The sequence below is a fragment of the Trichosurus vulpecula genome, chromosome 1 (genome assembly GCF_011100635.1).
Source record: "Trichosurus vulpecula isolate mTriVul1 chromosome 1, mTriVul1.pri, whole genome shotgun sequence".
Taxonomy (NCBI): domain Eukaryota; kingdom Metazoa; phylum Chordata; class Mammalia; order Diprotodontia; family Phalangeridae; genus Trichosurus; species Trichosurus vulpecula.
In genome coordinates this window covers 358003372-358021269 of record NC_050573.1, presented here as the reverse complement: position 1 = coordinate 358021269, position 17898 = coordinate 358003372, and the positions used below count along the sequence as shown (strand labels likewise).

The 17898-nt window shown below is 37.5% G+C and overlaps 1 protein-coding gene across 1 annotated transcript in view; it reads right to left on the bottom strand.

Moving 5' to 3' along the window:
- Nucleotides 1–17898, bottom strand: part of LPCAT1 (lysophosphatidylcholine acyltransferase 1) — a 156340-nt gene that overhangs the window by 86755 nt on the left and 51687 nt on the right. The window contains exon 2 of the mRNA XM_036741729.1: nt 3350–3492. Coding sequence (XP_036597624.1) covers nt 3350–3492 — 143 coding nt within the window. The remainder of the gene's footprint in view (nt 1–3349; nt 3493–17898) is intronic.

Sequence of the window (17898 nt, the reverse complement as noted above, 5' to 3'; positions counted from 1 at the left end):
GGGGAGGGAAGGGGAGGGCAGAGGTAGGGCCAGGTAGAAGCTAAGAGATAGGAAGATTTTGTATGGCTTGAAAGAAGAATTGTGAAATAATTTTTTAAAATGTCTAAAATGCAATAAATTGCTATGTGAGACAGTGACTTCCCTATCACTGGGTATATTTAAGAACAGGCCAACTGATGACCTGTCAGCTAGTAGGTAATAAGAAAGAATTCCTTCATTTGATAGGAGGTTAGTTTGAGATTATTTTGTAAGTCTTCTTTCAATTCTAGGACTCTCTATGGTTCAAAGTTAGCTCAATGACCCAATTGTGACTTCACTGGTACCACTGTGGAATCCTTTCCAGATGCCTAGGTTTTCCCAGAAAACAGAATGCTTCTTTGTCCCTAACTTTAAATAACCTGTCTAAAAGCCCTTTGGGTTTCTTGGCGTTCTTACTTAAAATTATAGATATTTCAGACTTCATAGTTTGTGCTGATAAATTAATGAATCGAAACCTGCTTATTTACATATAAGCATACTTTTCTGTTTAACATTTTTATTAATGAGTTCTAGACACAGATACTTATCAAATTTGTACAAAGCTTTAAGAGAAGGGTATTTTGCTAAATGAGGATACAAAAAAATCTCAATTGGTTGAAATAATGGCTCAAATGAATCTACATTTTTGCTTATTAAATTTTCTTTGCTGGGTCAAAGGATATGCACAATTTTATAGACCTTTGGGCACATGAACTAGATGTTTTGAAGGCCCCTTGCAGCTCTAAATCTATGATCAGAGGAAGGGAGGTGATGCAGGGTAAAGAGTGAATCTGCTTACAATCATCTGCTACCTGTGTGATATTGGACAACTCATTTAAATTCTCTAGGTCTCAGTTTTCTCCTCTGTAAAATAAGGGAAATGGAATAAGATCTCAGCTCTAAATCTATTATTCTATGACCTTTTTCAAGTTCTGCCCCCTCCAAGGTGTATTTCTCAATTACTTCAACCCTCCATAGTCTTTTTATCTAAATATCTATTACACTGGTAATCAGGCTCAAGGTTTATTTAGTCTCTTATAACTGTTTCATGTAAATTAGTTTGCCCTCCCAGGTCAATTCAAGAAACATCTATTAGGTGCTTACTGTATACCAGGCAGCATGCAAAGTGTTGGAGATACAAAGAAAGACAAAAAACAGTCCTGTGTTCAGGGAATTCACAATCTAATGGGGGGAGGGGGGGAAGATGACATGTAAACAACAATGTGCAAACAAGATGTGTACAGGCTAAATTGAAGATAATTTCAGAGGGAAAGCCAATCAATCAATATTTATTAAGCACTTAGTATGTGCCAGGATTCTCTACAGCATGGTCCATAAAGTAAGAGACTCATAATATATCATTAATCCCATCTATATCATCCTCAAGGATCTAGTCTCTATTTAAACCCCACTCAAAGACAGAGAACTCATTGCCCAAGAAGGCATCACATTCCATTTTTATGAAGTTCTATTATAAAGTCTGATGTCATATTTTTGGGAGAGAGGCAATCAGGGTTAGGTGAGTTGCCCAGGGTCACATAGCTAGCAAGTGCCTGAGGCTAGATTTGAACTCAAGTCCTCCTGACTTGAGGGGTGGTGAGTCTGGTTGTCATATTGAGGCAAAATCTACCTTCTTATAACTTCTACCTTAGTTGTTCCCTCTTGGGTCTAAGAGAAGAATTCTAATTCCTCTTACATATGCCAATCTTTCAAACATGTGACCATAGCTATTATGTCCCTACCTTTTTTCTGAGCCAAAAAAATTCCTTCTTCATTTGAGCATCATATGGCATGGTCTTTAGTCTTTTAACATTCTGATCATCCTTGCTCTGTGTATACTATAACTTGTTAATGTTCTTCCTAGAAGATTTTATCCAGAACTCAATGCAAAACTCCAAATGTGTTCTGACTAGAGTAGAAGACATATGGAACATGACTTCCTTCACAGTTGAAATCATATATCAATTAACTCAGCAAACATTTATTAGGTGCCTACTATGTACATGGCACTGGGCTGATATAGTAATTTTAGCTTTTTTTGGCTGTCACGTTGCACTGCTACATCATAATGAGCTTCTAGTCCACTAGAAACCTCTGGCCTTTTTCACAGGAACTCCTTTCTAGTCACAACTCTCCATTTTTTTTTAACTTGTGAAGCTAATTTTTTAAAAAATCTAAATACTGAACTTTATTGTTATCTCAATTAAATTTCAGGTTAATTTCAGCCTTTTGAAATTTTTTTGGATCTCTTTTTTATCACCTGCTATATTAGTTATTCCTTCTTGCTTCCTTTTGAACCAAAAATTTGATAAATATGCCCTCCATACTCTTATGCAAACAATGAATAAAAATGTTGAACACAACAGGGTTAAAGACAGAAGAAATGTGGAAAACTTCATTAGAGGCATCCCTTCAAATTGAGAACAATCCATTAATGAACATTTTTTGGGTCTAATCATTCAATCAATTCCAAATCCACCTAACCGTACTGTCATCTAGTACACAGTTCTTTATCTTGTCCATGACAGGACTTACTAAAGGTTTATTAGAAAATACATATCATGATAAAGGTTTTTAAAGAAGTTTAATATGGTGGAAGTGTACAGAATGAACTTGGGGAAGAGAAAGACTAGTTAGAAGCATTAGAATAATCTAGTTGAGGAGGTCCTAGATCAAGGTTGTGGTACCAAAAATACAAAAGAAGGGATGGATGGTAAAAGAGATTTAAAAAAACAAAAAAACAAAACACAGGACTTTGTGATTGACTTGTGAGGATCAAATTAAGGAGATGGAAAATCAACAGAGATTCCAAAGTCATGGGAGGAAAAAAAATGTCAGGACTATTGACAAGAATAGGGAAATTGATTTGGAAAGGAATATTAATGCTAGAATACCGTTAGAGAAGAAAATGTGTTCTTTCAGTTTCTCTCATTTCAATACTTTAAGGTTCTCTGATTTTGTCATATGGATTTTCATTCCACCAACTGAGACCAAAATCCCTCTGTGACTTAGTAAAGTTGTTATGACCAATGCTCATTTCTTAAAACTACTCTACTAATAACTAGCATTCACTTAATATGCTATCTCACTTAACACATAGGACCCTGTGAGGAAATGCTGTTCTTGTCCCTATTTTATAGATAAGGAAACTGAGATAAGAAGGGTTAAGTGACTTGCCTAAGTGGCTGGATTCCTTTGAACTCCATGTCCAGTGTTCTACCCACTAACTGAACCACTTAGAATCCTGAAATATTAACACTTTAACTCTTTAGTACTTATTTACAAAAATACACATACACATACATGCTTTTCAACACATTCAATAACTCACTTTCTCCATAAAGCCAGAGGCTTTTCAAGTTCTTTCTCAGTAGATCCCAGTGAAGCTACAAATGCAAATGGCCAGGCCAGTAACATCATAAATGCAGCAAACAAAAGTCGAATTGGAAACAGGGTCAAAGTCATGAAGGCAATCTAGAAAGACAAAAAAAAAACCAAAAACAACCGTGTAATTAATATCATAATGTCTTAATTAGTAGCATTTCCATTTATAACTATTTCTTTATGTAATCAAAACAAATAGAGGTGGAAAAAATTTGTTCTATGAGATATATTCTTTCTAGCTCAAGAATGCCACCTTTCAATAGTCTAAGGAAGACATGAAATACTGCATAAATCTCAATTAAGAAGCGTGCTTCATTTGAAACGTCTTCTGAACATTAGCCTTTTTACTTCTAAACTCCCACCTCCTTGGCTTCTAGCTAAAAATATCTTTAACATGTATAATTTTAGAAACAAGACACCAGTGTTTTTCTCCCACTAATTTAATTTATACTCTTTGCCCTGATCGCTGACTCATAATAAGTAGCAGTATAACTGGTAGACTTGACACAAAAGCTGCTTTCACATGATCTGACCTAGCAAGGTAGTTTTACACATCAAAGCTGCTGTACTGTCTTGGAAAATAAGCCCTTTTCTTCCTCAACTTTTCTTAAAAAGTCATTTAAAGGGGTTCAGAATCAGATTGCTGCCAAAGGGGGAATAAGACATTTTATATGGAATAAGTGAACAAAGACCATAATAATTAGCTACTTGACAAATAAAAAAAATTAATTGTGAAATTTTGAACCTTTTAAAAGCCAGAACAGAAAACTGGGAGACTCTTTCCTCTTATAGTTACTTACAATGTAATTCATTTTGCCATAATGCCATGAGTAGAAACAGGTTAAGTAAAGAGCTCTGGGAAATGAGAGAGCAGAACTGGTAGGGAAAGTCTTGTTAGTAACAAACACAACCCTTTATGAAAAATAAAGGCATATGAAAAATGAAAAATCAGAGCATAGCCTTCAGCTCTAAATAGAAAGAAGAAGCTAAGGTCAGCTGAACCTGACTAGAAAGAGGAACCATGCAGGGTGAGAAGGGAAATTCCATCTAAACAAGGATATGGAAAGATGGAAGCTATATCAAGGGCAGAGACAGGATGGGATTAAGGAACTCAGGAGCATTTTAGCAAAATGCTAAAGGAAAGCAAAAGGAGGAGAAGAGATTATAGTTTCTGAATGACTATGGTTTCTTGAAAGCAGAAAGTTATTGTATTCTTTATATTTTTAAAAATGCATATTACCAAAGTTTATAAGGAGAGGCAATGTTATTGTAACTTTGGACTGAGCCTCTGCTCACAGTTATTGAAAAGAATTAAATGATAATATATAAAGATCTTTGCAATCTTTTAAGTGTTATACAAACAGCTGTTATTCTGAACAAATCATCTAAAAGTAGTACTTAGAGAAGTTATTAAAATGTCTTTTAGGGGAAGCTAGGTGGCAAAGTGAGTAGCGCACCAGCCCTGGAGTCAGGAGGACCTGAGTTCAAATCCAGCCTCAGACATCTGACATACTTACTAGCTGTGTGACCTTGGGCAAGTCACTTAACCCCAACTGCCTTGCCCTCCCCCCTGCAAAAAAAAATGTCTTTTAAAATTTGACGATGTAATATTTGTCTGTAATTTTAGCTACATAAAGAGAACTGAGTGTTACTGCCAATTCTCTCTAATCTCTCCAATGGCTTAAGACTGAGTAAAGCAAACAGGATACCCATGGAGATGAAAAATGAGGAGTACAATGGAAAAAGCATAGTCATAAAACCTGGGTTCAAACTTCTCTAACACTTGTGAACTATATGACATTGGGCAAGTCACAAACATTCCGGGCCTAAATTTCCTCATCTATAAACTGTTGGAAGTCACTGGTGTATATTTCTGGAATGAAAAAGAAAAAGTCTTTTACAGATATTTTGAAGATAAAGTAGCATGGGCTATACATAAAGGAAATGGAAACTGTGAATTGAAACAAATGAATCCGAAAACTATAATTAGCTAAAATGGTGTCAGCAGAAATTGTTGTATTTGAAAATTACTCTTGGAATATCTAGGTAGTGTTAAATAAAAAAAAAACTCCACCATTTCTTTGGCTGACCCAAATGAAAAGATCAAATAGAGATCTATAGTACATAATAACCCTGAGGAGTGAGATTTCATGTCCATTCTCAAAGAGGACCATGATCAGGAAGGTGATGTAATGACTTACAGGTGAATTGGATTTCAGTGAGATGAGGCTGTGCAAAGTAACCAGCCTCACTCCTAAGAGCCATCTGGGTCCATTGGCAAGATATAGATCAGAACGCCTGGAGTTGTCCCTGGATGCAGTGGGAGACCTTGGCCTTTTTAAGCTAAGATTTTTCCCAGGTTTTAGCTTGACTGAGGCAGTGCCCATTCAGTGATTAAGGCTAGGTAAGAAATGAGGCAAAGAATAACCTCTTTTACCTAGTTAAAAAAAATCAATCTGAGAGGGTTTTCAGTTAAAAGAGAAACAATTGCCATCAGCTCCCAAACAATCGCCTGGGACCTACTGTTGGCCACTCAAGGAGACACACATGTTATAAACACTATCCAGGGGTGGGGAACCTGCAGCCTTGAGGCCACAAGTGGCCTTTTAGGTGCTTGGGTGTGGACTTTTGACTGAGTCGAAGTTTTACAGAACAAATCCTTGTATTAAGGGGATTTGTCATTGTCACCCTTGTGATAGACATTTAATGTTATAGACAATGTATACACCTAGAGTTATTGACATTTGGTAAAGGAAAGTCTCTGCTCTTCCCACTTTGTCCTTACATATAAAAGAGCCTTTCCTAGCTTAACATTTCTCTTCTTTCCTCTTTGGAAGCAAGCTAGATGATTCTATAAAGCTAGATGGTAAGTCAAGTGTTTACTAAATGCTATGCTAAATAGTAAGGCAAAACAATAGACCTTATTCTCAATGAGCAAACATTCTAATGGCGGAGACAAACATGGAAATCATTAGGCATATAGAAGATGTGTACAGAGTAGGTATAAGGTAACATTAGAGGCTAAAGCAACAAGTTCTTAGTTATAAGATTATAACTTTTCTCCCTTATTTCTTTTGGGGTTTCATCTCTTTCTGAGAATTTCTTTCCAAAGACATAGAATTTAAACTTCCAATAGCTTGTTTATAAAGTTTAAAACCTCTACATTTTTGGTAACCAACTAGCAATATAGATTAATTTGGCTATTTCCCAATGCAGCATATTCTGTTTCTGTATTCACAGTGTCCAGAACCTAAGGAATTGGGTAGCCCTTATTCTGACAAGCTGCCGGGCAAACCCCAAACTGGCTTGCGTTTATTATGGGGAATGAGCTACAAATCCATGATGCTGATCCCTTAAGCTCCCAGCTCCAAATATCTAATAAGAAAGGCAACAGATGACCCAGAGGGAGATAAAGAAAAGTTTGAGAATTACCATCCTAAACATTTGGGCTAATCTATTCCAGTGCAGTATCATTTGACAAGTATAGATCATCCAGAGGGGCAGAGAGTTAAAGTGGTTAGAGACGTTGTCTCTGAGTAGGAAAGACCTGGGCTAAAATCCCACCTTTGACATACGCTGGCTGTGTGACTCTAGCCAAGTCACTCATCCTCTTAGTGCTCCTGGCAACTCTTCAAGACTATAAATAGCAGAGAACTAGACGATCTACATTTCTGTAGGAGATTTGCTCACCTGAAGAGTTCCCTATACAACTAAAATGTCAGGGCCAGATTAAAAAAAAAATCAATCATTATTTTAAAATTTTCTTGATTTCTTAGTACAATGTGCTAGGTACAACACAGAGCAAATGTTACATGGCCCATGCCCTCTCTAGCTGGAGAGTATAAAAAAGCTTGTTTTCCTTTGTTAGTCTGTTTTAATTTGTGTGGTCTTTATATAGTTGTGTGTGTTTTTTAAAGGGTGATTAGCAAGAAACCAAATGATAAAATGCAAGGATTCAATTACCAAGGGTAGGAACAAAATGTGCTTATTAAGTCATGGGCTCTGTGGGCTTCATTCTCTTTATCTGTAAAATAAGGGGGTTGGATATGATGACTTCTATTTCCTTCTACCTCAAAATTTCTTTCTATCTCCATGAAAACTGCTTTTTCCTATACTTCCCATCTCATTCAACTGCCTGTTACTACCTATAGTCACGAGCTTTGCTGGTATTGGACCCTGCCACATAAGTCATAGAAAAGCACAGCAGTATGTTTGAGAAACTATTCAAGCTACACACTAGTATGTGTATTCCTGTTTGCTCATGCATTGCCCTGGAAATTCTAACTCTTCCATCCCCTGAACTCCTGCCCCGGATCCCCTGATTGATGGCTGCTTCACCTGGCCTTCTATTTCAGGCAGGCCCTAGTCTTGCTTTACTTGCTACTCTTGGATGGTCTCACCAGTTGCCTTGCCACTGTTTGTAGAACCATGCCTCTCAAACCAGCCCTCCTAATCCCTCATTTTCTAGCTCTGGAACCATGATCAAATCAACTCAGCCATAGCAACTGGAAGGGCTGTGCCAATTTACTCCACTATGGCTTCATTCACCCTCCCTGTTACCTTCTAGATCGAATGCACCTTTCCTGGGCACCACTCCCCTGTATATGTGTGTTGTCTCCTCCATTAGAATATAAATGCCTGGAAGGCAGGTATTGTTTCTTCTTTTGTAATAGTTTTCTCTCCAATGCTGGGCACACTTGCTAGCTCAGCACATAGTAAGCACTTAAGAAATTCTCTTCATTCACTGAATGTGTGTAATCTCTCTAATTTACCTGTATGGGATTTTGGACTTCCCTAATTGTGTGAACCCCTCTCGTGATTGAACTTTCCTGGTTCTTTAATTTCCTGGATGGCAGCTTTTTAATGGCTATTTTGTGTTAAACCTGAAAATTTGGTTGAAGGAAACAACAGAGCTAGGTGATAGAAAAATCCATGTTGTTTATTATTTTCCCTTAAAGCATAGCGGAGCTAGCTTACTTGTACGTACAAGGAGTCAGAGTATAAACTCTGGCTGCCTGAACAAAGCAATGAGAAAACTTATATACGTTATTTTAGCAGAGCTAGCAAGCTTGTATGACCTCATTTTTATGACCCCCATGTATGTTTAACCATGATACAAGAAGAGGATTTTCCTAAATGGAATAGATTGTAAATACAACAAATTAGATAGTTGTCAAAGTGTCAATTGGATTTGTAGCCCCAGGATCTCTGTGTTTAATTGGCCATTAACATTCCACAACATAGTATATGCCCATAAAATATTAAGATAAGGAAAAGTCACATAATTCAAGATAGTGTCTGGGCTCAAGGTTTTCACCCTTAATGACCATGGACAGAGCAAGAAATGCTCCATCTGGATTTGTTGATACAAGAGAACAAAGAGACTGTTAGGATCAGGCTTTTCTTCTGGTTAAGTAGTTCAGGCCCTGAGTCTTATTGAAATTACAAAAATGATATAAAATAGTATAATATTTTCCACATTTGCTTAATTCAGATTTCTCAAGTCCATGCCTCCTTCGCTACTCACTTGCCCTTCTCCTGATGATTGTGCTTGCCCTCCTGGCTGCTTGACCTGTTTACAGGAGGCTTTTGACACCTGTAGAACTTATCCTGACCAAAAACTCATGCCTTGGGGCTGGCACCCAGTGAATTAAAAACAGATGAGAGCACGATAAGTAACATTAACTATATCTATAATAAATAACATTTCAAAGCCATTCAGAGAGGGAAAAAATGCAGAAGCTAAACTCTAGAGGACTACAGAAACAGTTTATAGCAGGATAATTTAAGAACCTGCTGAGATTTGCATGCGAAAACTGAGTAGCAGAGACCTGTCACGGAGGCAGTGATGCCACAAAGCCTTTTGCTGAGTACAAACTGAAACAAAATAGCCCATAAACCATGAAAAGAGCCTGTGGCAGTCAAATGAGAGAGATAAATAAGCTATTAGTTAGGAATCCAAGAGCTGAGAAGTAAGGTAAGTTACAAAGTGCCCAAATAGATATTTAGTAATTTTTTTCTTTTGTGTTTTAACTGTAGTACTTTAGGGTAACTAACAGAAGGTGAACTAATTTATGCAATCATTTCACCACTCTGGGCCTCAGTTTTCTTGTTTGAAGTCATTGGAATAGATGACCACTTAGGTTCCCTTCAGTTTTTAACATTCTAGGATTCTGTGATATTGCTTTAAAGAATTGTATCAAGTTCTATTAAAAGTATATGAGCACACTCAAGGGTCCAGATCAGGCTTTCTCAGCTCTCCGTCCTGGATCTTCTTAAAGTAAGTTTAACCACTGTGCCTGAACTATCCTAATTAAACAACATGTATCACTGGTGGCATATTTGTGCTTGTTGATAAAGTGGTAGACAGGGAGTCAGGAAGACCCAAGTTCAAATCCTGTCTCACTTAGCCATGGGACCCCAGGCAAATCACCTAACCTCTCTGAGTTTCATCTGTAAAATGGGATGATAATAGCACCTACCTCCCAAAGTTGTTGTGAGGCTCAAATAAGAGCATATGTAGAGCACTTTGCAAACCTTAAAGCACTATATAAGTGTTATTATTACTAAGTTCACAATTTTTTTTAAGTTTAGCTATGAAGTGGAAGGAAACAAGGAATAACTGAAGATTCATGATTAGTGAAATTATATTATGAAATTTATGTTCAAGAAGATTAATCTGGCTGCAGAATAGAATACGGACTGGAAAATCTTAGGCTTTTCTGAACTTGCCTATTTCTGTGGAGAGGACCACAACTCTTCAAGTAACTCAGGTTCACAATCTCAGCATTGTTTGTGACTCCGAACTCTTTCTCATCTAACATTACCAATCAGTTGCCGTGTTTTGCCAATTCTTTCTCTACAACATATCTTCCATATGTCTCTTTCTCTCAATTCTCACAGCTACAATGCCAGTTCAGGCCCTCACCACCTGCCCCTGCCTCACAAGTCTCCCCTCTCCAATCCATCCTTCACACAGATGCCAAAGTGATATTCTTAAAAAACAGGTCTCACCATACCATCCTGCTGCTCAATAAACTACATCTAGGAGCAAATATCAATTTAAGTCCTTCACAATGTGATTCCATAATGCCTCTACCACCTTATTAAACAGTACGCTCCTTCATGCACTCTGTGTTTCAGTCAGATTGGCCTTCATACTGTTTCTCATACACAGCTCTCCATATCCTATCTTCCTGCCTTAGTACAGACTGTCCCCTATGCTTGGAATAAACATACCCCTCACCTTGGCCTCTAGAAAGCCCTACTTCCTTCCTGCAAAGTTCAGCTTAAATGCCACTTCCTTACATGAAGTACTTCCTGATTCCATAGTTGTTAATACCTTGTATTTATTTTATACACACACACACAGTTGTTATTGTTGGAGTGTAGGGTGGACCCCTGTGGATGATTTATTATTAATTTTTTCAATTAATAAGCATTTTTTTTCTCCTCACCTCTTTCTCCCTCCCAAGTAGAAAGTAAAAGAACAAAGAAACCCTTGTAACAAATATGCATAGTCAAACAAAAATAATTTAAAGTGAATAGAGAGCTGGCCTCTCAGAGTTAGCAAGACCTGAATTCAAGTCTTGCCTGGCTATGTGTCTGCGAGTATGTCTGGTGCCCCAGGAAACTCTCTAAAAGTCCAAGTTGCAGACCAGGTGCCAGGCATAGTTCCAGGGAGCTTCTTACTGGAAGCTTCCTACCGTGATGAAATCACATGTATGGTTAAACATACACAAACACACACACCTTTCTATGCATGCACATTGTCTATTTTGAGAGAATGTCATTACTCTTAGGGCAGGGGTCATTTCCTTTTTGTCTTCATATCCCTTAGTGCCTAGCAGAGTGCCTGTCACATAGAAGACATTATAAATGTTTGTGATTGATTGATCTGGAAGCACTATGTAGTATAGACTGGAAAAGCAGTAATCCAAGAGTGAGTAATGGTGATGGCGTGCCAGGAATGGAGTGCCAGGGAGATTCAATAGATATTTTAAAGGAAATTTTGGCAACATTTGGTAGCTGAAAGAATAGGAGGTATGAAGAAAGAGAGACAATGACTTAAATGTGACTCCCAAGGGTTCAATTATAATTGACCAGGAAATCATGCTTCCATTAACAGCCATGAAAATTAGGAGATGGGTAGTCTTGACTGAGGGAGATAAGTTCTGTTCTGGACAAGTTAAAATTAAGGTTATGGTCAGACATCAACCAAAAAGTATGGAATCTAGGGGAAACACAATCTAGACCTTAGGTAAGAGGAGAGGACTTAAGGCGTAGTTTTAGGCATCATTAGGATACAATTAATAATTGAAATCATGAGAAAGGATGTCATAAAAAAAAGACAAAACAACAAAGGGCAATTCAGGCAAATCCTTGACTTAGAAACAACACAATTTTTTTTAAAATGACCTAAAGATAAAAGACATTAGAGTTGTAGAGCAAGAGTCCCACCCCAGCTGGCCATCTTCTCTTTACTCCTCAATTCCAAATACCTTGGAGTTAATTAAATGACAGATTTTTTCTCTGATGAATAATGTAGGAAGTTAACAAGCCACTGACACTCAGTAATAATATCCTTTCTTGACCTCCTGGATGGAATCTCTATACCTGATCTTGCTGATGGATAAGCTTTTGCAATAAGAAGAAATGTTTTCAAGGTTGGAAATCAAAATACATTTTCTCCACAGCAACTATGTGGTAAATGATAGTTAAGTATAGCTGAAAAAAATATTATTAATGTAATACTTCATGTACATTATGGGTGAACTAAGTTTTATGGGCTGGTCTGGGAATCTACGCATGACATAACATAGTTTCTATGGGAAAATGCCTACTGAATTTCAGACAATACTTAAAAATGATCATTTGGAATACCACCTGCCCACAAGTTAGGAGCTAATAAATTTTAAAGAAAATATGAATTCAACTCAAATGAACATAGATAAGTAGATTAACTACACATTAATATAATCTTATTTATCATTTACAAACAAGACTGGAAAAATGAACTGAGTATCAAACAGTCATATTTCATCTGTTTTTCAAAGTGTGGGCCAAAGGTAGAACACACCAGCGGAGGATGACTCAAGAGTCTAGGGAGTGAACCTTTCTGCCAGAAAAGAGCTATTAATGCCTACGGGTAGACAATCAGATAGGCATTCCTAGTAATGCTAATAACCATGCCACCTTGCTACAAAACATTTCAAAAGTGGAACCGTGCCAAACCTTCACCTTAAACATCAAATACAAGTAATTAAACTTGCTTTGCAGCCATTTACATTTAAATAAATGAATTTCAGTGCACAAAGTGTCATAATTTTTTAGTCACTATCAGGATTTTTTGTCTATTCATTTCCATTCATTTATCCATTTATTTATGTGGTCATAGATAGTGCCTACTCTATTCATCTGGTTTGGCATTAAAAAAAACCAAACCTTGGCCCTATTTTATAAAAATCATTCTGTATTTCCTTATATTCCTCACATTTGTCACTCTTAATTGTATTACTGTATTCTGTTGCATTAATATGTCATAATTTCTTTAACCATTCCCCTACTGTTGGCCATTTAGGCTAATTCCAAGTTTTTTGCAATTACAATAATGCTGCTACAAAACTCTTTGAACAGAGAGTGCTGTTATGTTATAAAGACACTTAGGGAAATGCATTAGAGCCACGAGGGAATCACTGAGAAAATTACTGTTTCACAACTCTAGGGCATGATGGAGTTTATGTCTCCAATGCACCCAGCTCTCAGGTAGCAATATGCTCCATGGTAAAATCTAACATTCTGAAGTCATTCTTCAAAAAAAGGAAAACTACTAGACTCAAGGAAGACCATTTTATAGTCTAAAAATTATATCCATAAATTAAACCCTTCTGATACTTTCTAAATCTTCATGCAAAACTAAAGAAATAACTGTATGGGACACAATTTTCAAATAATAGGAGAGACATCTTTAGGAGAAACAAAGTAAATTTATTTTACAAACTTTGAAAGATTTGGGCACACCTCCATAATGGAGGAGGCGAGGTAAAAGGGAATCTGCCTTAATTTATACTCTTAATGAAAAGATTCCCACCCACCTCTACCCCTTCTCACCATTGGCTGGGAGGTGGGCTTACAGTCTAGGCACGAAAACTTGACAGAGTACCAAAATTGATCCGGTCCATTCAGGTTTTCCCTACTGGAACTGAACTGCTGGGGTGGCATTTGAAAGTCTAGGAGAAGAAATGGGGCGGGGGGAGGGAGAGACCTTCCTGGAGCAGAGAACAAATAGCTCAGAGGAAGTTCATTATCTTCTAACAGATGAGAGAGAGGGGGAAGGGCATGCCCACGGCTCCAGGCCCTGACCTTCCAGAATCACAAGGCCAAATCCCAAACCTCTCCTACTCCCTTAGACATACCCTGTGAAGTCTTCACAATTATCCGTCTCATTCATAACTCTTATTTATTAACACTCCACAGTATAGCAGTATTAATGCTTGGTATTTCAGATGTGATCTGACTAGGGCAGAGTACTGAGGGACTGTCTCCTCTTTATTCATGGAAGAAGTCTGCTTCTCCAAGTGACCAAGGGTTTCATTATGAGGCATTATTTACAAGGATAAAGAGGCGATAATCCTGCTTTATACCTTGGTCCGACCACTTCTGAAGTATTGTGTTCATCCCTGGGTACTAGTTTAAGAAGGGAGAAAACATCAAAGGGAGGATGTTTTTGAGGGTAAAATCTATGTCATAAGAAGATTGGTTGAAAGACCTGGGAAGATTTAACTTGCATAAGAGAAGAGTAGAGATTGCGGGGGGAATGATATGATAGCTAACTTGAAGTACTTGAAAGTCATATTGAAGAGCAATTATTTTATCTTCTTGGTCCTAGAGGGCTATACCAGGACCAAAGGGTGAAAGTTACAAAGAGGAAAATTTGGGCTTGATGTCAGGAAAAAAACTTCTGAAAAACTAAAGTTTTTCTAAAGTGCAATGGGTAGCCTCTGGGAGAGTTGAGTTCATCTTCCCTAGAGTCTTCAAAGAAAAGTCTGGATGTTCAGAAAGCCAGGTGTGTTACAGTGGGAATTCCTTACTTCTGTTTTCCATTTCCTTTTGGATTAAATGGCCACTGAAGTTTACTTCAATTCTAAAATTCTGTGATCCTCATGCTTTACAATTACAAAGCATTTTACACCCATTATCTCACTTGATATTCATAATAACCCTTTAAAATGAGTAACACAAGTATTATCATACCCATTTTGGGGATAAAGAAACTAAGAATGGGTCAGTCAGTATTTATCAGTTGCTGGGAACACACCAAAAAAGTCACTGGCCTCAAGGAGTACACATTCTAATAGGAGAAACAATATGCAGATAACTATGTACATATAAGATATATGCAGGGTAAATTAAGGTAACTCCAGAAGAAAGGCACTAAGAGTGGTGGGCATCCTGGAAAGGCCACTTGAAGAAGGTAGGGTTTGAACTAGTCTTGAAGGAAACCTAAGCTGAAGATGATGAGGGAGAGCATTCTAGGCATGGCAGTCAGTGCAATGGTGTGGAGTATTGTGTGAGGAATACTGGCAATTGCAGCTGAAGTGTAGAGTTCATGGAGGGGACTTGAACATGAGACTAGAAAGAAATGACAGGGCTGGATTGTAAGGCTCTTAAAAGCTAGACAGAAGACTTGTATTTGATTGTGGAGGTAGCTGGGAGCCACTTTAGTTTACCAAGTGTATTGTGGAGGAATGAGGGAAAGAGGATGACATAGCAAGACCTATACTTTAGAAAAATCACTTTGGCAGCTGATTTGAGAATGGAGAAGAATGGGAAGAGACTTGGCAGAGGGACTAATTAGAAGGCTAATGCAAAAGTCCAGGAAAGAGATGAGGGTCTGTGTTACGGGGCGAGTTAGAGCTGACCCCTGCCCTCCTTGGACCTCCACACACAGGGCCTGCTGAAGTAAACTCAGGGCTCTGAGACATGGGTGGAGCCAGGAGGAGGGGTCTCGCCTTTGTTGCCTCCGTAGCAATTCCAGGTCTTTGCCCGGACCTGCTTGAGCACATGGCACTTCTGGCTCTCTGTCTGGGCTTGCCAGAGCACATGGAACTTCCGGTTCGTTGTCTGGACTGCCTGACCGCAGGGAGCTTCGGGTTGGTCCAGGAAGAGAAGGGGAGGAGAGTAGGCGGAACCAGGGCGGTCCTAATGCCTACGTAATCAAAGATATAAAAGTTTGCTTTTAACCTGAATAAAACAGAGTTACTCACCACCTCGGCTCCTGCCCCATTCATTGTCCATGAGATCAGGTCCTTTGCTGGACAAAGGCCTGGGTGTTGGGGGATAACAGACCCCAGCAAGTTGGGTGTTGGGGCAGAGGACCCCAACAGGTCTGTATTAGGGTAATGGTTGTATGAGTGGAGAAAGTGTGATATTTGTGAGAAGTTAAACGAATTATCTGAGGTCATCACAGCTAATAAGTGGTAGACCTAAAACCTGAAATCAGATCTTTAGAGTCCAAGGTCCAGTGCTCTTTCCCCTAGAACATATTACCTTTAAAGCAGGGATTTTTTACCTTTTATTTTTCTTGTTACTGACCTCTTTGGTAGTCTGGTGAAGTCTTGTATATTACTACCAATAATTAATAATTTAAAGGAAAGGAAAATTTCAGTCAGAGGCTAACAAAAAGATATCTGTAGCCTACATTAAATAGAACATAATTCTATAAAAGAGCCCTGCATTTTATATAACCCTGAAAGTGTTCGATAGACTTGGTAACTTATTTAAAATTCAACAAATGTTTTTTATTAAAATGCAAAAATAGGTATGTAGGAATTTTAAATAATGGGAGCTCCTAAGTAAAAAGCCTTATAGTTAAAGTACTATAATGGCAAGCAAAATGGGACTTTTTGTTGTCTTTTGTTTTGGAGTGCTTCTCAGCAGTAAGGCAATCAAGTGCCTTTGATGGGGTCTTGCTTTTGTTTGTAGGAAGGCCCATATTCTTTGGCTAATTAGGTCAGGAGAGGTGTGAAACACTCAAGAGGTGTGAAGCACTCTGACCCTGAAGAAGTGTATACCCTGAGGTTAGCATTTTGGAGCTCACTCATTGTTTTGGTGTGGAGACTCTAAGTAGCTGTTAAGGACCATGCCCACTGCCCCTTTGAAAAACCCAGATCTTGGTGCTTCTCTCTCTGGTAACTATATATGTAACATCTTGGACAGACAGCTAGAAACCTGTCTGCTGATTTGTGTTATTTTGCTCTGTTAATATAATTTCTACTTGTAATTTCTGTTTGTATTTGCTCTGAAGTTCAGGGTGCTGACTTTTCCCCTTGAACTAAGTGAATGATATATGTATGTTTGATTAAAATGAGATAGTAAGCCCCTTAAAGTTGCTTTCCTTAGAAAAGCAGATCAAACAACCTATGCTAGTAGCCCTCTTATGTGCTGGTGTTGTTGGTCTTACACAGCCACAGTAGGGGCAAACAGTATTGTTGTTACAAGTATCTATGCTTACTTAGCAAGTTGCATCTAAGTCCACTCACTTTTGTTACCCATTTACCAAAAAAAAAAAAAATTCATAATGGAAATAAAACAATTTAAAAAAGATCTATGAGCTCTGTTACCTAGCTGTAATATAATTGATCTAATATTTATTTTGTAACAAATACTTCATTATAACAACAAGTTACTTAAAAGCAATTTGGAAGGTTGACAATGACCTCCAGGAATCATTTAGCTCATCCTCCTGATTTCATCTACTTAACCCTGAAATATGATTTTGATACTCTGCAGCCTCATTTAGAGAAGAAATGTTAGTTTCATCTTATTATATAAATCAATATTATTAACTCAATAGTGATAAGGAATTATCTGATCACACAAGCTTTAATGATGTCATATGGTCATTTTTATCTCATTTTTAAAACTAATATCAGACCAAAGAGTATAAAATTATAATTGTTAACATGGAAAACAAAGAAAAGTAATTGCAATTGTTTATAAACTTCATGTATTTAGTACCTTAAATGCACACATATATAACTATATATTTAAAATAGGGGTATATCCAGAAAGTAAATCATTCCATGAGTAGCAGTTACTTTGGGATATCTATTAATGTTTCATGTTCTATGGTACCTAAGGAGAAATAATTTACTGATACAAGCATTTTCACTTAACATCAAGTAATTTTTTAACTTAAAACTTTTCTGTCTATTGGCTTAAAATCCATATGAAAATATTTTAATCTTTCTAAGAGCAGATAATTAGGTCCCTGAAATAACTGGAGAAAATATTTTTTCTAATTACTTGACTAGAAAATATTTTGGCAGAAAAAATATATTTTGTGACTAGCACATTATGTGTAGAATTAGCTCAAAAAAGCTAATATTGAGATGTTCCCAAGTAACAATAATTTCTAGAAAAAATATATTTTAAAGTTTTAAGACATCCAGACAGTCTGTGGTAAGAATTTTTTTGATGCATTGCGGGGCTGGG